Consider the following 19,303-nt stretch of genomic DNA (forward strand, 5'->3'; position numbering starts at 1 on the left):
CAACATGAGACAAAAAGGCCCCATCCCAAACCAGTGGAAAGAAGCCCTGGCTAATGGCTTTATTTGGGGAACTGTGCAGAATCACAATAGAAATCTATTCACTAGGTGTCAATCTGTTGAGGAGGAAACGGCCTTTTCTTTGGCCTCTGCTGGCACTTCTATGAAGCTTCCACAACGTGCCAATGTGATAATTTTTCGCAGAGAAAATGTCCTATTCCTTGGCCTTCACAGCTGGCTCTTGTATATATAGATAATTTGTTGATTTAGTCAGACACGTTTTCTGTCTTTCTGTGTTTGTCTTCACATCGCTGTATTGAATTTACTGGTTACAGTATTGACCTAGATTAACATCATGGATGAGGGATTGTGACATAAAACGTTTCCCTGAGGACACCTTTGTCGTTAATGGTTTTTGTCATTTATAGTAATTGACCTACAGCTCAAGGTCCAAGTAAAAAAGATTAATTTCTAGGTATTGGATAGTTGTATTTCTATTGCAAACACTTCAGTTTAGCCACAGCTCTTAGACATTTAAACTTTTCTGAAAATAAGCTTAAAATTTAGAAGTTTTCATTTCAAGATCAGCTTGATAGTTTAGAGCTCAAGGTTAATATTTGCTATGTTTTTAAATATTTTTCGATATTTATCAATATTTTCAATCTGGTTGATTTTTATCTTAAGGTCATTGTCACAAATAGCATTTAACCTAATTTCCTTTTAAGGTCATTGTTTTAAATGGAGGTCAACATTTCCTGAAAAGTAATTGTTTTAAATAGAGGTCAACCTTTCCTTAAAGATCATTGTTTTAATTAGAGGTCAAACCACTTCTTCTGGTCAGTTATAAATAGCTAGAGGTCCTATCCCTGATGGTCAGTGCTAAAGCTAGAGGTCAACCCTTAAGGTCTGGAGTGAGGTTAAGTGTTTTAATTGATTTTGATGGTTGCACTGTTTGCCAATTTTTGGAGCTCTGGACTACATAGCTTAATTTACAAATGGCTAAAAGAATTGATAGTGTCCTAGGCTCGGTTATAACTGGAACAAGGACGTTAAGCCCCATCAATCGGGCAATCAATCAAAGAATTGGTGATGTTTCCTAAAGACATACACCACATCCATCTATCTTACTATCATGGGTTTTCTCCGGGTACTCCGGTTTCCTCACGGAGTAAAACCCCTCGCATGCTTCCATCCGGGCCAACAAGCATGATTAACGTAAGTTAATATAACTTGTTTTGCAATTGTTGTGAAATAAATAAAGTTTCCATTGCATCTACCTATCTATATAGGTTGATTGTGCTGGTCACTGTCTGGTATAAAATATATTGTCGAGGAAGACAAGTGTGCTCAGATTCATCTGAAATTTATATCCCGGGTATCAATCCAATACTGGATATGCCTCACACAGATGCACCATACAGGAAAGATCATACTGATAACTCCAGTGTACTTCTGATAAAATATACAACTGTATAGTTAGCAGTTCATAATATTGACAAATACTGCACTGTTTCCTATATACTGATTATCCTCTGTGATGTTTGCACAAGATATAAGAGGTTTTAGTTTGATTTTAACGGTCTTACATTAGTTCGGTAGAGTCGCACTATTGTATGGTGACCTACTGACGTTCTTCAAAAAAAAAAAAAAATAAAAAAAAATATGTCTTCATAAAATCTGAGTTTATGACCCCATAGCCCTAAACTTGTACAGCTGGTAGTCTTGTCTCAAAATCTGAGGTTCCCAGTGAAATTTAGATAGTTTAGTGTTGTCATCAGTCACAACTTGTTGTCTAAACTCTTAACTCATGTTCCTGTTAAGTTTTTATGAGTCACAATACAAAATCAGTGGTTAAGCTCTGAATTTTTCAAATATTCAGTTGACAGAAAATCCAAACTGAAGCTTATTCACTTAAATATTTTGAAGCCTGCATAAAATCCTACCCAAGCTTTGAACTTTTTGCATAACAAAGTCAGCATCAATCCTAAGTGATCTGGGATTTTTTACATTTTTTTATATATCTATAACAGGAATAAAAATGACATCAATTGATCTATAGAGGTCTCTTTCCACAATATCCTTTGAGGTGACTTTTGTTCGCTCTCGTTGAATTTGTTGTGTAACACCGTGAGTCTTTTCACATAATTGACCTAATTCAGAAATACCAATCGAACTGCAAATTTAAGATAATTGATTTTAATCTGCATGCTGACGGCTGCTGGAACTGCATCGTCTCACAGTTTCACAACAGACTTTTTCATCTTACCATTGATTTCAGTATTCCAACAGAGAGCCCTTCAAATGATAGTGTTTAGTTGACTTTTTACTGAGAAATATTCCGTCTAGATTTGAATTTGCCATTACTAATTAGACTAGAATGATTGAAATTCCCACAGAGATGGATTATAGTGTCTCTATCTGAACATAATATTTGTATTTAATCGCTTCTAATTCATCTGTGGGACATATTTGATGACAAATTTGACTTTTCAACATTTTTTTTTTTCATTTGAGTGACAAATTGAAGCAGCTTCCATTAATATGATAATCCTATTGCATTTAATCCATTGTTATTTGTTCAATTTTTTTTATTGTCAACTACAGTCATGAATCACTTCCATTTTTTTGTGCTATTCAGCGACAATGTTACGTAATCCTTGAAAATCTGAAGGCATTCCGTTTGGTACAATATTAATATAAATGATTTGCAAATTATTGAATAGAACAATTTTTTTCATGAGACAATCAACAACTACCTGGTATATTTTATCAGATCTAAAACTGATGAGGCTTAGAATTCCATTTCCACTGAAGATCCCTCAATGGAGTTTTCCTTTCATCAAATAGCTTGCAGGGCTTTTTCTGAGGGCTTATGGGGCCGTTAATGGGCTGGAATTATTTCAATTCCCAAAATTTCCAGTTTACTCCTGAAAAAATCTTTCCCAGTTTACCAAAATTCTTCCCAAAATGAGACAAAAAGGCCCCATCCCAAACCAGTGGAAAGAAGCCCTGGCTAATGGCTTTATTTGGGGAACTGTGCAGAATCACAATAGAAATCTATTCACTAGGTGTCAATCTGTAGAGGAGGAAATGGCCTTTTCTTTGGCCTCTGCTGGCACTTCTATGAAGCATCCACAACGTGCCAATGTGATAATTTTTCGCAGAGAAAATGTCCTATTCCTTGGCCTTCACAGCTGGCTCTTGTATATATAGATAATTTGTTGATTTAGTCAGACACGTTTTCTGTCTTTCTGTGTTTGTCTTCACATTGCTGTATTTAATTTACTGGTTACAGTATTGACCTAGATTAACATCATGGATGAGGGATTGTGACATAAAACGTTTCCCTGAGGACACCTTTGTCGTTAATGGTTTTTGTCATTTATAGTAATTGACCTACAGCTCAAGGTCCAAGTAAAAAAGATTAATTTCTAGGTATTGGATAGTTGTATTTCTATTGCAAACACTACAGTTTAACCACAGCTCTTAGACATTTAAACTTTTCTGAAAATAAGCTTAAAATTTAGAAGTTTTCATTTCAAGATCAGCTTGATAGTTTAGAGCTCAATGATAATATTTGCTGTTTTTAAATATTTTTCAATATATATTTATCAATATTTTCAATCTGGTTGATTTTTATCTTAAGGTCATTGTCACAAATAGCATTTAACCTAATTTCCTTTTAAGGTCATTGTTTTAATTAGAGGTCAACATTTCCTTTAAGATCATTGTTTTAATTAGAGGTCAAACCACTTCTTCTGGTCAGTTATAAATAGCTAGAGGTCCTATCCCTGATGGTCAGTGCTAAAGCTAGAGGTCAACCCTTAAGGTCTGGAGTGAGGTTAAGTGTTTTAATTGATTTTGATGGTTGCACTGTTTGCCAATTTTTGGAGCTCTCAGGACTATAAAGCTTAATTTACAAATGGCTAAAAGAATTGATAGTGTCCTAGGCTCGGTTATAACTGGAACAAGGACGTTAAGCCCCATCAATCTGTCAATCAATCAAAGAATTGGTGATGTTTCCTAAAGACATGTACCACATCCATCTATCTTACTATCGTGGGTTTTCTCCGGGTACTCCGGTTTCCTCACGGAGTAAAACCCCTCGCATGCTTCCTTCCGGGCCAACAAGCATGATTAACGTAAGTTAATATAACTTGTTTTGCAATTGTTGTGAAATAAATAGTTTCCATTGCATCTACCTATCTATATAGGTTGATTGTGCTGGTCACTGTCTGGTATAAAATATATTGTTGAGGAAGACAAGTGTGCTCAGATTCATCTGAAATTTATATCCCAGTATACGTATCAATCCAATACTGGATGCCTCACACAGACGCACCATACAGGAAAGATCATAGTGATAACTCCAGGGTACTTCAATAAAATATACAACTGTAGTTAGCAGTTCATAATATTGACAAATACTGCACTGTTTCCTATATATACTGGTTATCCTCTGTGATGTTTGCACAAGATATAAGAGGTTTTAGTTTGATTTTAACGGTCTTACATTAGTTTGGTAGAGTCACACTATTGTATGGTGACCTAGCGGACAATTTCCGCACATCCATGCTTTACCTGGTAGATATTCTAGCCTATGTATCTGATGATTTTAGGATTAAGTCCTGTACTTGCATAGCCAAGAAATATTAAATAGGAATAATGTTTGGGGATCTTGCTGAATGATCTGGTACTGTACTGGTTTCACAGAGATTTCCTCTTTAATAGTATCTCTTTAACTTCAGGTGCTGTCACTATTTAGTATCCGTGGGAGGAATTTCTTCAATTCTGTGTTATATCATCGTTTAGTATCTCTGTGAGGTGTTTGTCAAACTCTGCATTTGGTGCTGTTTAGTATTTTAGTATCCCAGCGAGACCCTTTCTAACATCAAACCTTTTGCATTTTCAGCAAAATCTTGCATTCTTTATGCCCATATTACACAAAGGGTGGCATTGTAAGAAGTCGAGTCAAGCTGTAGTAAGATCTCAAGAGACAATTTTGATGTCTAAGCACTTGGAAGTGTTTCAGCTTCAGTGGCTGTGTGGGCTAGCTAGTATATAATTCTGGGGACACTTAGCTGTCGATGTTAGCCATCTTTAAGCCTCTAAAAATTAAATTGCTGATTTTGGTTGTTGTTTAGTCTATACAAATTACAATGTATAATTACTTTTGTATAAAAAGGTTTTATGTTATGTTCATTATTTCCATCTTGTTGAATGCATACAATATAAAATAATTTAACATGACTGGATTTCAATGTTATACAGAATTTTTTAAACATCAACTATTTGATGTCACAAGCTTTGACGAATGACATATTCATTTATCAATAAGTATAATAAATTCTAGAAAGCATTGACCCAGGTGTATGATTATATTTATCCTATACCTCATGTTTATGTGAAAATTATCAAAACCTCTTGAATTCCTTTCTGTATATGACTGACTCATTTTAACTCAATTTGAAAATTTACCACCTTAAAAACCATCACGTTGCGATGTCATTTATTTGTGTTTTCTCAGCAGTGTTAATTATTATACGTACATTGTACACGTAACTTAAGATATTTATGACATATTTGTATGACATGACAGAACATTCTGTATATGTGATGAATTGAATACAGTGATGAATATGAAAAATTAATTTAATTAATTATAATATTTGATTTTTCTCCTAGGTCCTGATTGAGACTCTATCAGCCTTGGGGGCTACTATCCGATGGGCGGCCTGCAATATCTACTCCACACAGGTCAGTACAGTTCTTCACACTCAAACATGAATAAAAAGAAATTAATTTAAGGGTGTATGTTATGCACAATTTGTTTGGAGTTGTCTACCTTCCAAAAAGTTTCATGCTCACAGTTAATTAGAATTTCTTTTCCCATTAACATAGCTCATATTTACCGAACTGCTTGTGTATATGAGATTAGATTTCTTGCTGGAAACATTCATTTGCCATCAAATGTATGTGACCGAATGTCCCGTTGGGCTGCCGTGAGATGTTTATAAGGTTTTCCATCTACAAACTGCGATGTTTCAGGAAAGTAAAAAAGGTACTTGAATCACAATGAAAACTGTTATAGTGATTGAACACCGATCAGAATCTTCATCATCCTTTGATGCCACCGAAATACATTCACAAGAGGATCGTAAAACTGTAATTAGCTGGTGATTGATGTAATACCGTTACAAAGTTTCCGAGGGGAAGCTGCATAGATTTGATTATGGAGGCTGCCATTCTTTTTTTCTCTCTCAACAATATACAACTCTCAATTTTTGCTCATTGAAAAATAGTAACTGTTGTATATGGTAATTGCTGTCTAGATGGTTCAATTCGAATACATCAACGTCGTAATATCTACCTTGTGAAGAAAATGAGGGATAATGTATATCTCTTACCATGAAAATAGCTGTCAAGATCATGCATCTATTTCCCCATGGATGCATAGACAGTGGAACTGTTTACTTTTCTTTATGGGAGAAGACTGAAAATTATCTTGTCAATTTCATGCTACAGCTCAGTCGGTTTTCAAATTGAATTTTACAAAAACTGACATTTTAACACATGTATGAATTTTTTAAAGCAGAACATATATATAATCTTGGAAATTGTTTTATTTACCAGACCTTCGTCATGAAACCGTGAAAATGAAAAGTTGGTGAAATTGCTTCAGGTTGTCGCTGAGAAACATTGAATACAATTACGTAATTGGAAAAAACTATTTGTTAATATCCGTTGATTTTGTAACGAAATGTTGCAATTAAAGCGATGAAAATGTAATTGTGCTCAACAGGCGATGTAGTCGCCATGGAAATCCTCCTAAAGGTTGATAAAATGTACAAATCCTGGCAGATATTAACAATACTCTCTTTTATTTTTCCGTCATCGATAGCAAACAACAGAGTTTAAGATATAATGAAATTGACACATTATCGGATGAAATTGTTATGCCCAGCGCTCTTGGCATTTATAAAATGATAGCTTTTAACTGTCTAGGTAATGGATCTGAATAGAGACTAACAATACATCGGATTGAATAAATTCCTCAATCCTCTTACAGTCACAGCGTTCCTGTAGAGATACCTTCCAAGTGGCTATACCTTCAGTAAGGCTATATTGATATAGATTTTAGGTCTTATTCTAGATCGTCGAATCATTACTTGATGCGGATAAAGGTCAATTTCTGAGTGTCAGCTAAATAAATCTTTTCTTAATTAGATCCTTAGATACCCAGTATTGCCAGATGTCTTGAACCTATTAAGTGATGTCATTTCTTGTAGATATTCTTTTATTTATTTATTATATCTATTTATCAAATATTGGTTGATGTCTACCCCCTTGGTCATATAAACAACAAGTAGCTGTCTGAGACTGGTGCAAGTTTTTTTTTAATTGTCTGGTCGTAAACAACAACAAAATAATAGGTCATAACTAATTATCTAGGACTGCAGGTGCAAGTCTACTGGCTGATTGTAAACAACAATAAGATACTAGGTAATAAACAACTAATTATCAGGGACTGGTGCAAGTCTATTGCCTGGTTGTAAACAACAATAAAATAATAGGTCATAACTGATTATCTAGGACTGGTGCAAGTCTGCTGATTGGATTGTAAACAACAATAATATACTAGGTCATAAACAACTAGCTATCTGGGACTGGTGCAAGTCTACTGGCTGGTTGTAAACAACAATAAGATACTAGGTCATAAACAACTAATTATCTGGGACTGGTGCAAGTCTACTGGCTGGTTGTAAACAACAATAAAATACTAGGTCATAAACAACTGATTATCTGGAACTGGTGCAAGTCTTGACTGCCTGGTTGTAAACAACAATAAGATACTAGGTCATAAACAACTAATTATCTGGGACTGGTGCAAGTCTATTGGCTGGTTGTAAACAACAATAAGATACTAGGTCATAAACAACTAATTATCTGGGACTGGTGCAAGTCTATTATAAACATTTAATTAATTGGGACTGGTGCAAGTCTACAGCCTGATCATAAACAACATTAAAATAATGGGTCATAAACAACTAAATATCTGGGACTGGTGCAAGTCTGCCTTTTGGGTCGTAAACAACAAATGTGCTGTAGCAGACATTAATTCATTTAATGGCTCTACAAGCACTTACCACTAAAACATTAGGCAAGTGAAACACATGTTACAATTAACCCATCTCACCATAGGATCAGTTTGTAGGTATATACCTTATCATACACTGTCAAAAACATAAGTTCCTGGCTGATGAAACATTAGAAAATAGATCTGTTACAAATTGAAAGACTTTTTCAAAGCATTCTATCACGATGAAATATTTAAAAATAGATTCATTTATAATTGAAAAAACAAGTGTAGAATTTTATAGATGTATACAACCCACAAGGACAGTAAATTATCTATTGATGTATAAAATATACAGCTTTGAGAAGAACTGTTGTATTCAAATGTGAGTAATTTCATTGTGCAAAATTCTGCAATACAGTGCATTGGCCTATAAATGGCCAACTTTGATGATTTCCCCATGCATGGAAGAAGAGATTTTGTGTGTACAAAATTTCAAGTCTCAGAAAAACAGTATCTTATTTTTGTGTAATAATAGGTATCACTATGTCAGTGTCGGCGTCAGCGTGGCATCCGCATAGAGGTTTCTGTGTGGTGACTCGAGTTCCCTTTGGCTGATCAAATTCAAACTTCATGCTGATCTATAGCTTCCTTACCAAAAGTGCTTGCATGGGATTTCTTGTCATGTCCAAAGGTCAAAGGGCAAGGTCACTGTTACTATAAATAGAAAATCTGTTTCTGTGCAATAACTTATGTAGAATCACTCAACTTTCTGCGCAAGTGACACATCCACTCTCATTGAATTCTTGTTACAAACTATTTTCTTGTTTCATGTTTTAAATTGTTTCTCATTCTGATGGACATGTTGGATTTTTAAAAATTACAAAAAATAACAAAAATTTACTTCGGTCAAAATCATAGAAGTCACCTTTATTTGTGAGTTGGAATTGGCTAAGTTGCAATCTTCTGTGTTTGTGGTCAGGTGGTACAGTGGGAGAACACTCGCCTTTCACCTGGATGACTGGGGTTTGATTCTCTGATCAGATTTTAAAAGGTATGGGATCATCTGCCTGATCATGTGGGTTTCCTCTTACAGTAAGACCCCTCACACCCTTCCATCCAACAAAGTTGATATAAACAATGTTGGAATTGTTTTAAAAATTTAAAGTTAACATTTTTTGGTGCAATTTAAACACAGTGCCAGAATCGAAATAGATTGCATAGACTCTTTAATGCTGTTTCAATATCTAAAACAAGGGTGACTCCCAGGAAATCAAAGTGTAATTGAATATACTTTAAATGTTTCCTGAAATTAATTCAATTTTCAGGAAATCTGTAAACGGGCAGCCAATTGGGATAACGGAGTAAAATTCTAAATGGAGATGAAGAAATGGAAACCTTTCATGGTACAATTCTAGAACTTAATGCATTACTGTCTTTATGACCCCGCTCACCTTTTTTTATTGGAAGGAGAAAAGGTGCATTTTATTCTCTGTAATAGTGGGTGAAATAGGAGATTTAGTCTAGCCTGAGACATTTCATTTTGTTTCATGTTTTGTAAACAGACTTCCACTCATGCAGAAGTGATTGTCATATGCATAAAACCATTGTTTTGCAGTATAATGCTTTAATGCTCTTAAAGACATTTGCCTTTGGGGACGTTGTAGCTCTTCTCCAGTTTCTGAGTGGTAGACAGACTAAGGATGTATGAACAATCGATCAAGGTTAATAAATGTTCTGGGTACACCCACGCTAATGATGAACGGAAATTAATGGGATCCAACAAATACTCTGATTCTGAATTACGTAAATTTTATAGGTGTGTTACGATTTGATCTGACTGGAAATAAGAATATTAGGCTTGTTATCATTTTCCGTAAATAATTAATGTGAGATGTAATTCAAGTTGACCAAATTTATTGTACAAAATGCTGAGATATTAAAGTATGATATGATTTTAGGAGGTTTTTTGTAGAAAACACTATAGATAGCATGACCTTGTGGATTAATTTCTCCTGAATGTTTTGCTGAATTCTTGGTTCCAATATAGGATTGTCTCAAGCAAACTGTAAAACTCCCTTGAAAATGATACGTACCTAATTGTTCATTCAGTCTTTTCTCTTAATACTGAGATGGGTTTGAGTTAACTCAGGATTGTTAATTAGAGACACTATTTTCTGAAAAGCAAAAGCACAATCTCTCACTAATGGCAGATAATGAGTCACACTGACTGATGTAGTAGCTGGATTTACAAGGGGAGATTATACAGAAAACAAAATTAAGGAAATGCAGATTTTTTGGACAGGAAAATGTGAAAGCCAAAAATGAACAAATCTGTGTAACGTTAAGTGATAGATGCGTTAATTAAGGTCCTGTAGGCAAATTCGCAAAAAGTGTGTGATTAGGAAACCATATATGCAAAACATTTCCGTGATAGTTTTATATGCATAGGATACTTGTCAATAATTGGCCTGGATCGTATATGACCTGTCCATATATATCTTCACAGGTTAGCTCTAGCACGAACATGATATTGATCAGGTTTTCGTTTCACTGATCACAGCAGAACAACACAGCGATTCTCGCACCTAGATCTGTTAGAGAGAACGCACACAGAAAGTTCAATGCTTCTGAACATGGAACAGGCGTTGAGATTTGCGGGTTTGTGCGAAAGTAACTGATGGCATTGTGGAAGCTTAGTGTGAATGCTGTGATGTTTTGATTAAATACCTCTGTATGCAATGATATCATGCAGAGTACATTCAGTTGAGGCCTATCAATCTAGTGAGAATTTGTTTAGTCCAAAGTTAAAACACAAAAAAATTGATACAAATGTTATTTAAAATGAATTTGAACAGAAAAATAGAAAACGATTTCTGATGACATTTTACACAGCAAGGCAGTTATTTCTGTTAAGTATAGTATTGCCTTAAGCTTTGAAATCGAAGAGCTACTAGTGAAAATGTTAATAATGTATGCATGTGTCATATGCACATTAGTCGTGTTAACCAAGTATTAGGGTTTTGTAAAACTGCTGAGATGGACCCAGGAGACTTAAAGTTATTCAAATAGATTCAAAATAGTATTTGTTCTGGACCATAATTGTTATTTTGATATGGAGAATTGAGGAAATGATTTTGTTTTGAAATTCAAATTGAGGAAATGATTTTGTTTTGAAATTCAACGAAAGTCTTAAATATGCTGCAGTCTCATTCAATGATACTTGATATAAAAGTCATATTTTTGTCAGAGAAATAATCACTAGATTCTTTATGGTAAGTGTGATTAGAAAAAAATTGGTAATTGTTTCTTAGATTAGACATGTATAAGCAGTGTTTGGTTGTGATTTCAATTAGACAAGATAAGTTTGGTCCTGATTGTATAGTCAGACAGGAAGTGTTTGGTCCTGATTGTATAGTCAGACAGGAAGTGTTTGGTCCTGATTGTAGTCAGACAGGAAGTGTTTGGTCCTGATTGTAGTCAAGACAGGAAGTGTTAGGTCCTGATTGTAGTCAGACATGAAGTGTTAGGTCCTGATTGTAGTCAGACAGGAAGTGTTTGGTCCTGATTGGAGTCAGACAGGAAATGTTTGGTCCTGATTGTAGTCAGACAGGAAGTGTTAGGTCCAGATTGTAGTCAATTGAAGACAGGAAGTGTTTGGTCCTGATTGTAGTCAATTGAAGACAGGAAGTGTTTAGTCCTGATTGTAGTCAAGACAGGAAGTGTTAGGTCCTGATTGTAGTCAGACAGGAAGTGTTTGGTCCTGATTGGAGTCAGACATGAAGTATTTGGTCCTGATTGGAGTCAGACAGGAAGTGTTTGGTCCTGATGTAGTCAGACAGGAAGTGTTAGGTCCTGATTGTAGTCAGACAGGAAGTGTTAGGTCCTGATTGTAGTCAGACAGGAAGTGTTTGGTCCTGATTGTAGTCAGACAGGAAGTGTTTGGTCCTGATTGTAGTCAAGACAGGAAGTGTTAGGTCCTGATTGTAGTCAGACATGAAGTATTTGGTCCTGATTGGAGTCAGACAGGAAGTGTTAGGTCCTGATTGGAGTCAGACAGGAAGTGTTAGGTCCTGATTGTAGTCAGACAGGAAGTGTTTGGTCCTGATTGTAGTCTGACAGGAAGTGTTAGGTCCTGATTGTAGTCAGACATGAAGTATTTGGTCCTGATTGTAGTCAGACATGAAGTATTTGGTCCTGATTGTAGGCAGACAGGAAGTATTTCGTCCTGATTGTAATTTGACAGGAAATGTTTTGTCCTGGTTGTAATTTGACAGGAAATGATTTTTATTAGACAGAAATGTTCCTGATAAGATGAAACTTTTCTCTCTGTGATTCAATACCAGAGAGTGTATTATTAATTGATTTATGATGACACTAGTTATTAGATTATTCAGGAATAATTGATAGTCTCAGGAAATGAACTACACTGGACTTCATCAGCATTAGCTGTAATGGAGGCAGCAGACAGCAAGTCAGATCAATTTGTAGAAATTCTGTAAAAATGATTGAGGTATTCGTGGGGTATTTTACGGTGGAGTACAGATGTCCACGGGCTCATTGTCAGATTTCGTAATACAGAATGTTTAGGTGTCGTGTTTTTAGCGAGTTATCTTGACAACTTAAGTGTAGAGTTCAATTTACAGCATCTGAAGAGTTTCCACTAAGGGACAGTGTGACAATACTTGCTATGATTAAGATGTATTTCTTTTCTCAAATCTGTTTGTTCTCTGACTTCCCAGAAAATATTTGTGATTATTTGGCATTCATAAAATACAGAAAATTAAATTTTATGTTCAGCTTGACTTTGGTTCATCGTTATTGAGATTTCATTGGATCAAATTATGGTTATGAAAAAACAAACAAAAAAGCAAACGTTTTCTAATACAAAATAATTTTATATTGAAATTCGACTCATTGAAGGGATTTTAATTTGCAAAAATTAGAATAAGATTTGTTTAATATGGAATTTGTCAGAACAGGCCTAGTTTGTAATGTATATTTGAATTCATGACTCTGTAATTTTATTTAATTTCAGGGCTTTATAAATCTTTTGGTACTATTTGATTAAGATTGTGTATTTGAAAATATCTTGGTATGTTTAATGCCTCAAAACAGGAAAACGAAAAAATGAAATAAAATGTTTGTTTGTTCCAAATTAGGTCTCTTTATAACGTCAACTAACGTCTACCAGAAAATGTCCATCAGTTTTATTCAGTAAGTCTTGCTCATACATGGATACTTAAAAGCCTCCTTATTGTGACCAAGGTTTAAAGCCTTTGTAGAGATCTTCACACTTGGCAGCTAACATTTTATCATTACACAGGAAAAAGACACATTATGGTTCATTACAGCACTGACACAAATCCAAAATCAAATTGTCAGTGAAGTGGCTGTGTGTATATAACCAAGCTGTATTTGGGACAAGAGACCATGTTGGTACTTTGTTGTTGATTGATAGATGTCTAATTGGTTAAACAGATTATCTGGAAACTGTTAACATCTAGAGACTGTGGACATGTTGCTGTCGATAGCAATGTCTTCCACTTCTTACTCGTTGCTTTCAATAGCAATATTTTCCACTCCTTGCTCTGAAATCGTGAACTGCAACATAAGGTGTCTCGAAAGCAGTTATGTACTACTTTACTGCACACTTCGGAATGGCATGTTAATGGTTGATAGCTATAGAGGATACAAGAGAATTAGTATTGAGGAGGGGCCACGGTGGCCGAGTGGTTAAGGTGTCCCGACACTTTATCACTATAGCCCTCCACCTCTGGGTTGAGAGTTCGAAACCTACGTGGGGCAGTTGCCAGGTACTGACTGTAGGCTGGTGGTTTTTCTCAGGGTACTCCGGCTTTCCTCCACCTCCAAAACCTGGCACGTCCTTAAATGACCCTGGCTGTTAATAGGACGTTAAACAAAAAAAACAAAAAAACAAATAGTATTGAGGCGTTTAATAGTTGTTACTTATCCTCATTCATCAATAGCTTCAGCTTACAGTTTTTATTTTGAGTACCGGTATTCGAAAAGAAATTAGAACAAATAAAAGTTTAAATTAAGTTAAATTAATACAAGAAATTAGGGAAAGTTGAATTTGAGACTGAAGATATATCAAGCTGTAAAAATTGCACTTTGCCAATACCACCATCGAGATATTTATAAATCACGAAAATGTTATTAAATGGAAAAAAAACCTGAACAGGGGAGGTAACTCTGTCCATTGAACTACCAATACCACTTTCAATATATTTATAAATCACAAAAATGTTAATTAATGAAAAAACCCTGAACAGGGGAGCTAACTCTGTCCATGGATCTACGAATACCACTATTGAGATATATTTATAAATCACAGAAATATTGTTTAATGGAAAAAAAGACCTGAGCAGGGGAGGTAACTCTGTCCAGGGAACTTTATTAACTTTTTATGAATAATATTTGAAAATTAAGATAATTGACTGCTCAAAAACTTTGTTCCAAGATGTCTGCTGTAAATCACTGAAATCTGTACTCCTCCCCTGGCTATTGGCACAGGATAACTACAGGCACTTTAATATTCACGTACGTGTCAGATAATTTCCGGCTGAAGAATCGAGAAGAAGCCAACTAATTAATTGATAAATGGAAGTCCACACCCTGTGCGGGTAGCTGTTGTGGTGTGATCGATGGCAATCACAAACATTCACTGACAGGAATCATACATGACAACTTCAAGAAAATGCAGGCATGCCAAATTTAATTAGTTGCAAGGTTTGTCCACCAGTGAATCAATAAAGTTGTTTCTAACATTGACATCACCTGTCTCCCAATCTCAAAGATTATTTGTGGAATCAACAGACACCTGATGAATTGTTTGTAAAATGGTGATAATTACATCAGCTGCAGTAGTTGCTGGTTGACACCTTGATTTTCTGGTGACTTAAACCCTGTTATTGAATACATCCTGTCTCTGTGTGGTCATATATTACATGTGGCATCTTGTATTTGAGGTTGTTTTTTGCCTGTGACATCCTGTAATAGACATCCTGTTTGTGACATCCTGTAATATACATATCCTGTCTGTGACATCCTGTAATATACATATCCTGTCTGTGATATCCTGTAATAGACATATCCTGTCTGTGACATCCTGTAATAGACATCCTGTCTGTGACATCCTGTAATATACATATCCTGTCTGTGACATCCTGTAATATACATATCCTGTCTGTGACATCCTGTAATATACATATCCTTTCTGTGGCATCCTGTCTATTACACCTTTTAATGGCTATATCCTGTCTGTGACATCCTGTAATAGACATATCCTGTCTGTGATATCCTGTAATAGACATATTCCTGTCTGTGACATCCTGTAATAGACATATCCTGTCTGTGACATCCTGTAATATACATATCCTGTCTGTGACATCCTGTAATAGACATATCCTGTCTGTGACATCCTGTAATAGACATATCCTGTCTGTGACATCCTGTAATAGACATATCCTGTCTGTGACATCCTGTAATAGACATCCTGTCTGTGACATCCTGTAATAGACATATCCTGTCTGTGACATCCTGTAATTGACATATCCTGCCTCTGACATCCTGTAATTGACATATCCTGCCTCTGACATCCGGTATTATCTCTTGAGGCCAATCACTTTTAAAAACTCAATATTGATTAAGCTTAAGTGCATTTTAGTCTCTCATTTGAGTGTATTTCTATTCTTTATGTAAAAGCACAAATCTTTTATAATCATCTTAAAATTAAAAGTAAAAATGGTATTTTATATCAGATCAGTATTCACAGGTTAAATCTTCTGATGATATTAGTTTTGTGTTATAATCCATTTTTAATGAACAATCTTTCTACGTCTGTGTTTTGATATGGTTTACACTGCAGGTGTTTTTGGTAGATGGCATAAATTGCAGGCCGTTTTGTTAGGGATTGAAATTTTAGAAATTATAAATTCAAAGTATTGATATAGAAAATTATTGACATCACAAATATCTTGCCTGAAAGAACAGCAGATAATCTTCCTGTTGTTCAGCCAAGAAGTCTAAGGATTGAATCTCATATTATAAATATTGTGATGTGAAAGGAAAGCTATAATGATTGATATCCTTCGGGAAATTATGACATATTAATTCTTGCAGTTTCCTGTGTTATTTAGAATTGTTCTGATAAACATAAATGTCCAACTTATACTCAGAAAACACATTGAAACTCTTTTCTTTATGGAGATACAATAGACTGTTGTAACTGTCTACCTTAACAAGCATATACACAGTGCCATATGAGGTCTTTCTATACCTCCGGCTGAGCAATTCTCTGATACTCAGGGGAGCCTTTGAGGAAATTTGAAGATAAGAACTGACTTTCTTAACAAATGTGTCTTGTATTTGTCCCATAACTAATGTTATTATAAGATGGATACTGGATATATGCTGAGAAATCTGAATAGCCAAATTTATCATCATCTGAATAGCCAAATTTATCATCACTGAGATTGATATATCCTTGGTTGTATCAGTGTTCTATGGATTTTCCTAGATTCCTGATGATGGATGACAGGACTTATTGACTTCTAGCTGTCCTGGTATCCCTTACCAGGGGAGAATACATGGATGTATTATAGCTGGAAGTGGCATCATATGCCTATAAATGTCGTGACTCTGTCAATCTTTATACCTAATAATAGTATAGATCGATACCTGATTGTGCTAAATCTGAAACAGATTATCAAAATACATCATATTTGCCAGGGCAGACAAAATATATCACATTTGTCCAATTGAGAGAACACATACCTCTGACGAAATCTGATTAGTTTGCTTAATATTACAAAACAATTAAATCACATTTGTTGGTAATTTTACTGAACAGCAGTAATACAGGTGGGCTTAATTACTACTAAAGATGGACATATTGTTAGATAAATATTGTATTATTGTCAGATAAATATCATATTATTGTCAGATAGATATTGTATTTTTGTCAGATAAATATTGTATTATTGTCAGATAAATATTGTATTATTGTCAGATAAATATTGTATTATTGTCAGATATATATTGTATACTTTGAGTGTTGATTAATTTGATTTCATTCCAAGAATAAGGAACTACACCATATAGCTCCCTGTCTAGGCAGAGAATGCATTGACTTTGGTCTGGCATGCAGCTCTAGGGAACTTTATGAATCCTATAGCTTTCAGCCGAGAGATGTACAATGTAATTGTTTATCAATCCTATAGTTCAGTTCTGAGCACAGTTCTTTGATCCTAGTTTTCAGTCAAGACTACAGTTAATTGATCCTGGAGTTTTAAGTAAATAGTACAGTTCATTGATCCTAAAGTTTTCAGTCAAAACTACAGTTTGTTAATCCTGGTTTGCAGTCAAGAGTACACATCCTTCATTGGTCAACGATGTTGATCCTGGTTTGCAATCAAGAGTACACATCCTTCATTGGTCAGCAATATTCTGGCCACTGTCCAGCGTTCTTTCATTTCACAATCAGCATTCAGCTGGTCACTGTTTCTCAGTTTCACTGAGGTTAAATATCTCCAAGTCCCCGGAGACACCACCACAATTTATCCTACATGGTTTGCCTGATCTACATTAATCAATTAGCTGTGATTGAAAATAAAATGAGATGTATTGATGCTTGGCGATGGCGTGGTCTGTTTTGTACTGATTTGGCAGTCATAGGGAATGAGTCTGGCAATGTGATTGGTGTTGATTAGAGACCATTGATTGTGGGTAACGGGTACAGGAACCTGTCATTTACAAAATCGATGTTGTTACTCGAAGGCTTGAGATCTCCATCCAATGTGATGAGAAAATATTTCCCTGCCTGGGATTATTATGCTCTTTGATCATTGTCAGTACAGTTTTTTATAATCAGCAATGTGAACTTGTTGTGTAATGCAATGAAAGATTAAAAGCAAAATCAAATCTATTCCTATATGTAGGATTTTGATGAACGTTTGTGAATTTTAAATTGTCCTTTTATTGGGTGAACAGCATAACACAAGATACCTGCTGGCTTTGCAGTTGTTGGTATTTTGATGGAGGATATTTAAACAGACTAATAATAAAAAGCACAATATCTTTATACTTGCCATCAGTGTTGTTCTATTCAAGCGTGAAATTGGAAATAAAGCAGAAGATTACTTATTATGATTTGTATTTATGAGCTTGTCAGTACATAGCATTTTCATGAAGGTGGTGAGTGTACACTATCAACAAATGGAAATTTGTGTATTGATTTTTAGAATTGTACAAAATGTTTATTACAGTTTATTGGTATGGGAATACAGCATGATTTTACTGTATGTATATGAGCTACAAACTGTAGTATAACCTCTTCTGACTGACTACAGTGATGACCTCAGGGTTTATTGACTATAGTGATGACCTCAGGGTTTATTACCCCAGATTAGGATACTGTGGTATGATTGACCTCAGAGTCCCCTAATGGCCTCTGTATGACCTGACCTGTGACCTCTATAATGTCTCTGATAACTGCATGACCTTTGTGACTCATATGACATTTACACCATGACCTCTGAAAACTGCATGACCTTGCATCATGGCAATAATATGATTTCTGTGGCAAATATTCAGTCTGAAAACTGTGACCTTGTAAAGTATCGACTTGTGTGACTACACTGACCTCTGAACCAATCATCTATATTGTTTGTGTTTACTGTTGTTATTTAGGTCAATTATATAATCTGTTTTGTCTTAATTACGTCAGGAACTTGAGATCACAATGAGATACGTACACATGTGTTCTGTCATCAGTACAGATGAACAAAGGAAACAATATGACAATAATTCTGAGATACAGCTAGATGATATCTATATATAAAACATACTTGTATGACATACATTGACCTTCTTTTATTTTATTTTGTAGAATGAGGTCGCTGCTGCCCTGGCAGAGGCTGGATTCCCTATCTATGCCTGGAAGGGAGAGACAGAGGAGGACTTCTGGTGGTGTATTGACAAGTGTATCAACACTGACGGATGGCAGCCAAATATGGTAAGTGTACAGGTCAAGGTCACTGATGTACATATCAAGGTCACTGATGTACAGGTCAAGGCTACTGATGTACAGGTCAAGGTCACTAATGTACAGATCAAGGTCACTGATGTACAGATCAAGGTTACTGATGTACAGATCAAGGTCACTGATGTACATATCAAGGTCACTGATGTACAGGTCAAGGTTAT

General features: G+C 35.2%; 1 protein-coding gene across 8 annotated transcripts in view; it reads left to right on the forward strand.

Moving 5' to 3' along the window:
- Positions 1 to 19,303, forward strand: part of LOC117330696 (adenosylhomocysteinase-like 1) — a 115,565-nt gene that overhangs the window by 72,059 nt on the left and 24,203 nt on the right. For all 8 annotated transcript variants that reach the window (XM_033889141.1, XM_033889143.1, XM_033889147.1 and 5 more), the window contains 2 exons: positions 5,683 to 5,754; positions 18,987 to 19,112. In XM_033889141.1, the coding sequence (XP_033745032.1) occupies positions 5,683 to 5,754; positions 18,987 to 19,112 (198 nt within the window). The remainder of the gene's footprint in view (positions 1 to 5,682; positions 5,755 to 18,986; positions 19,113 to 19,303) is intronic.

This window comes from Pecten maximus, chromosome 7, assembly GCF_902652985.1.
Source record: "Pecten maximus chromosome 7, xPecMax1.1, whole genome shotgun sequence".
Lineage (NCBI taxonomy): Eukaryota > Metazoa > Mollusca > Bivalvia > Pectinida > Pectinidae > Pecten > Pecten maximus.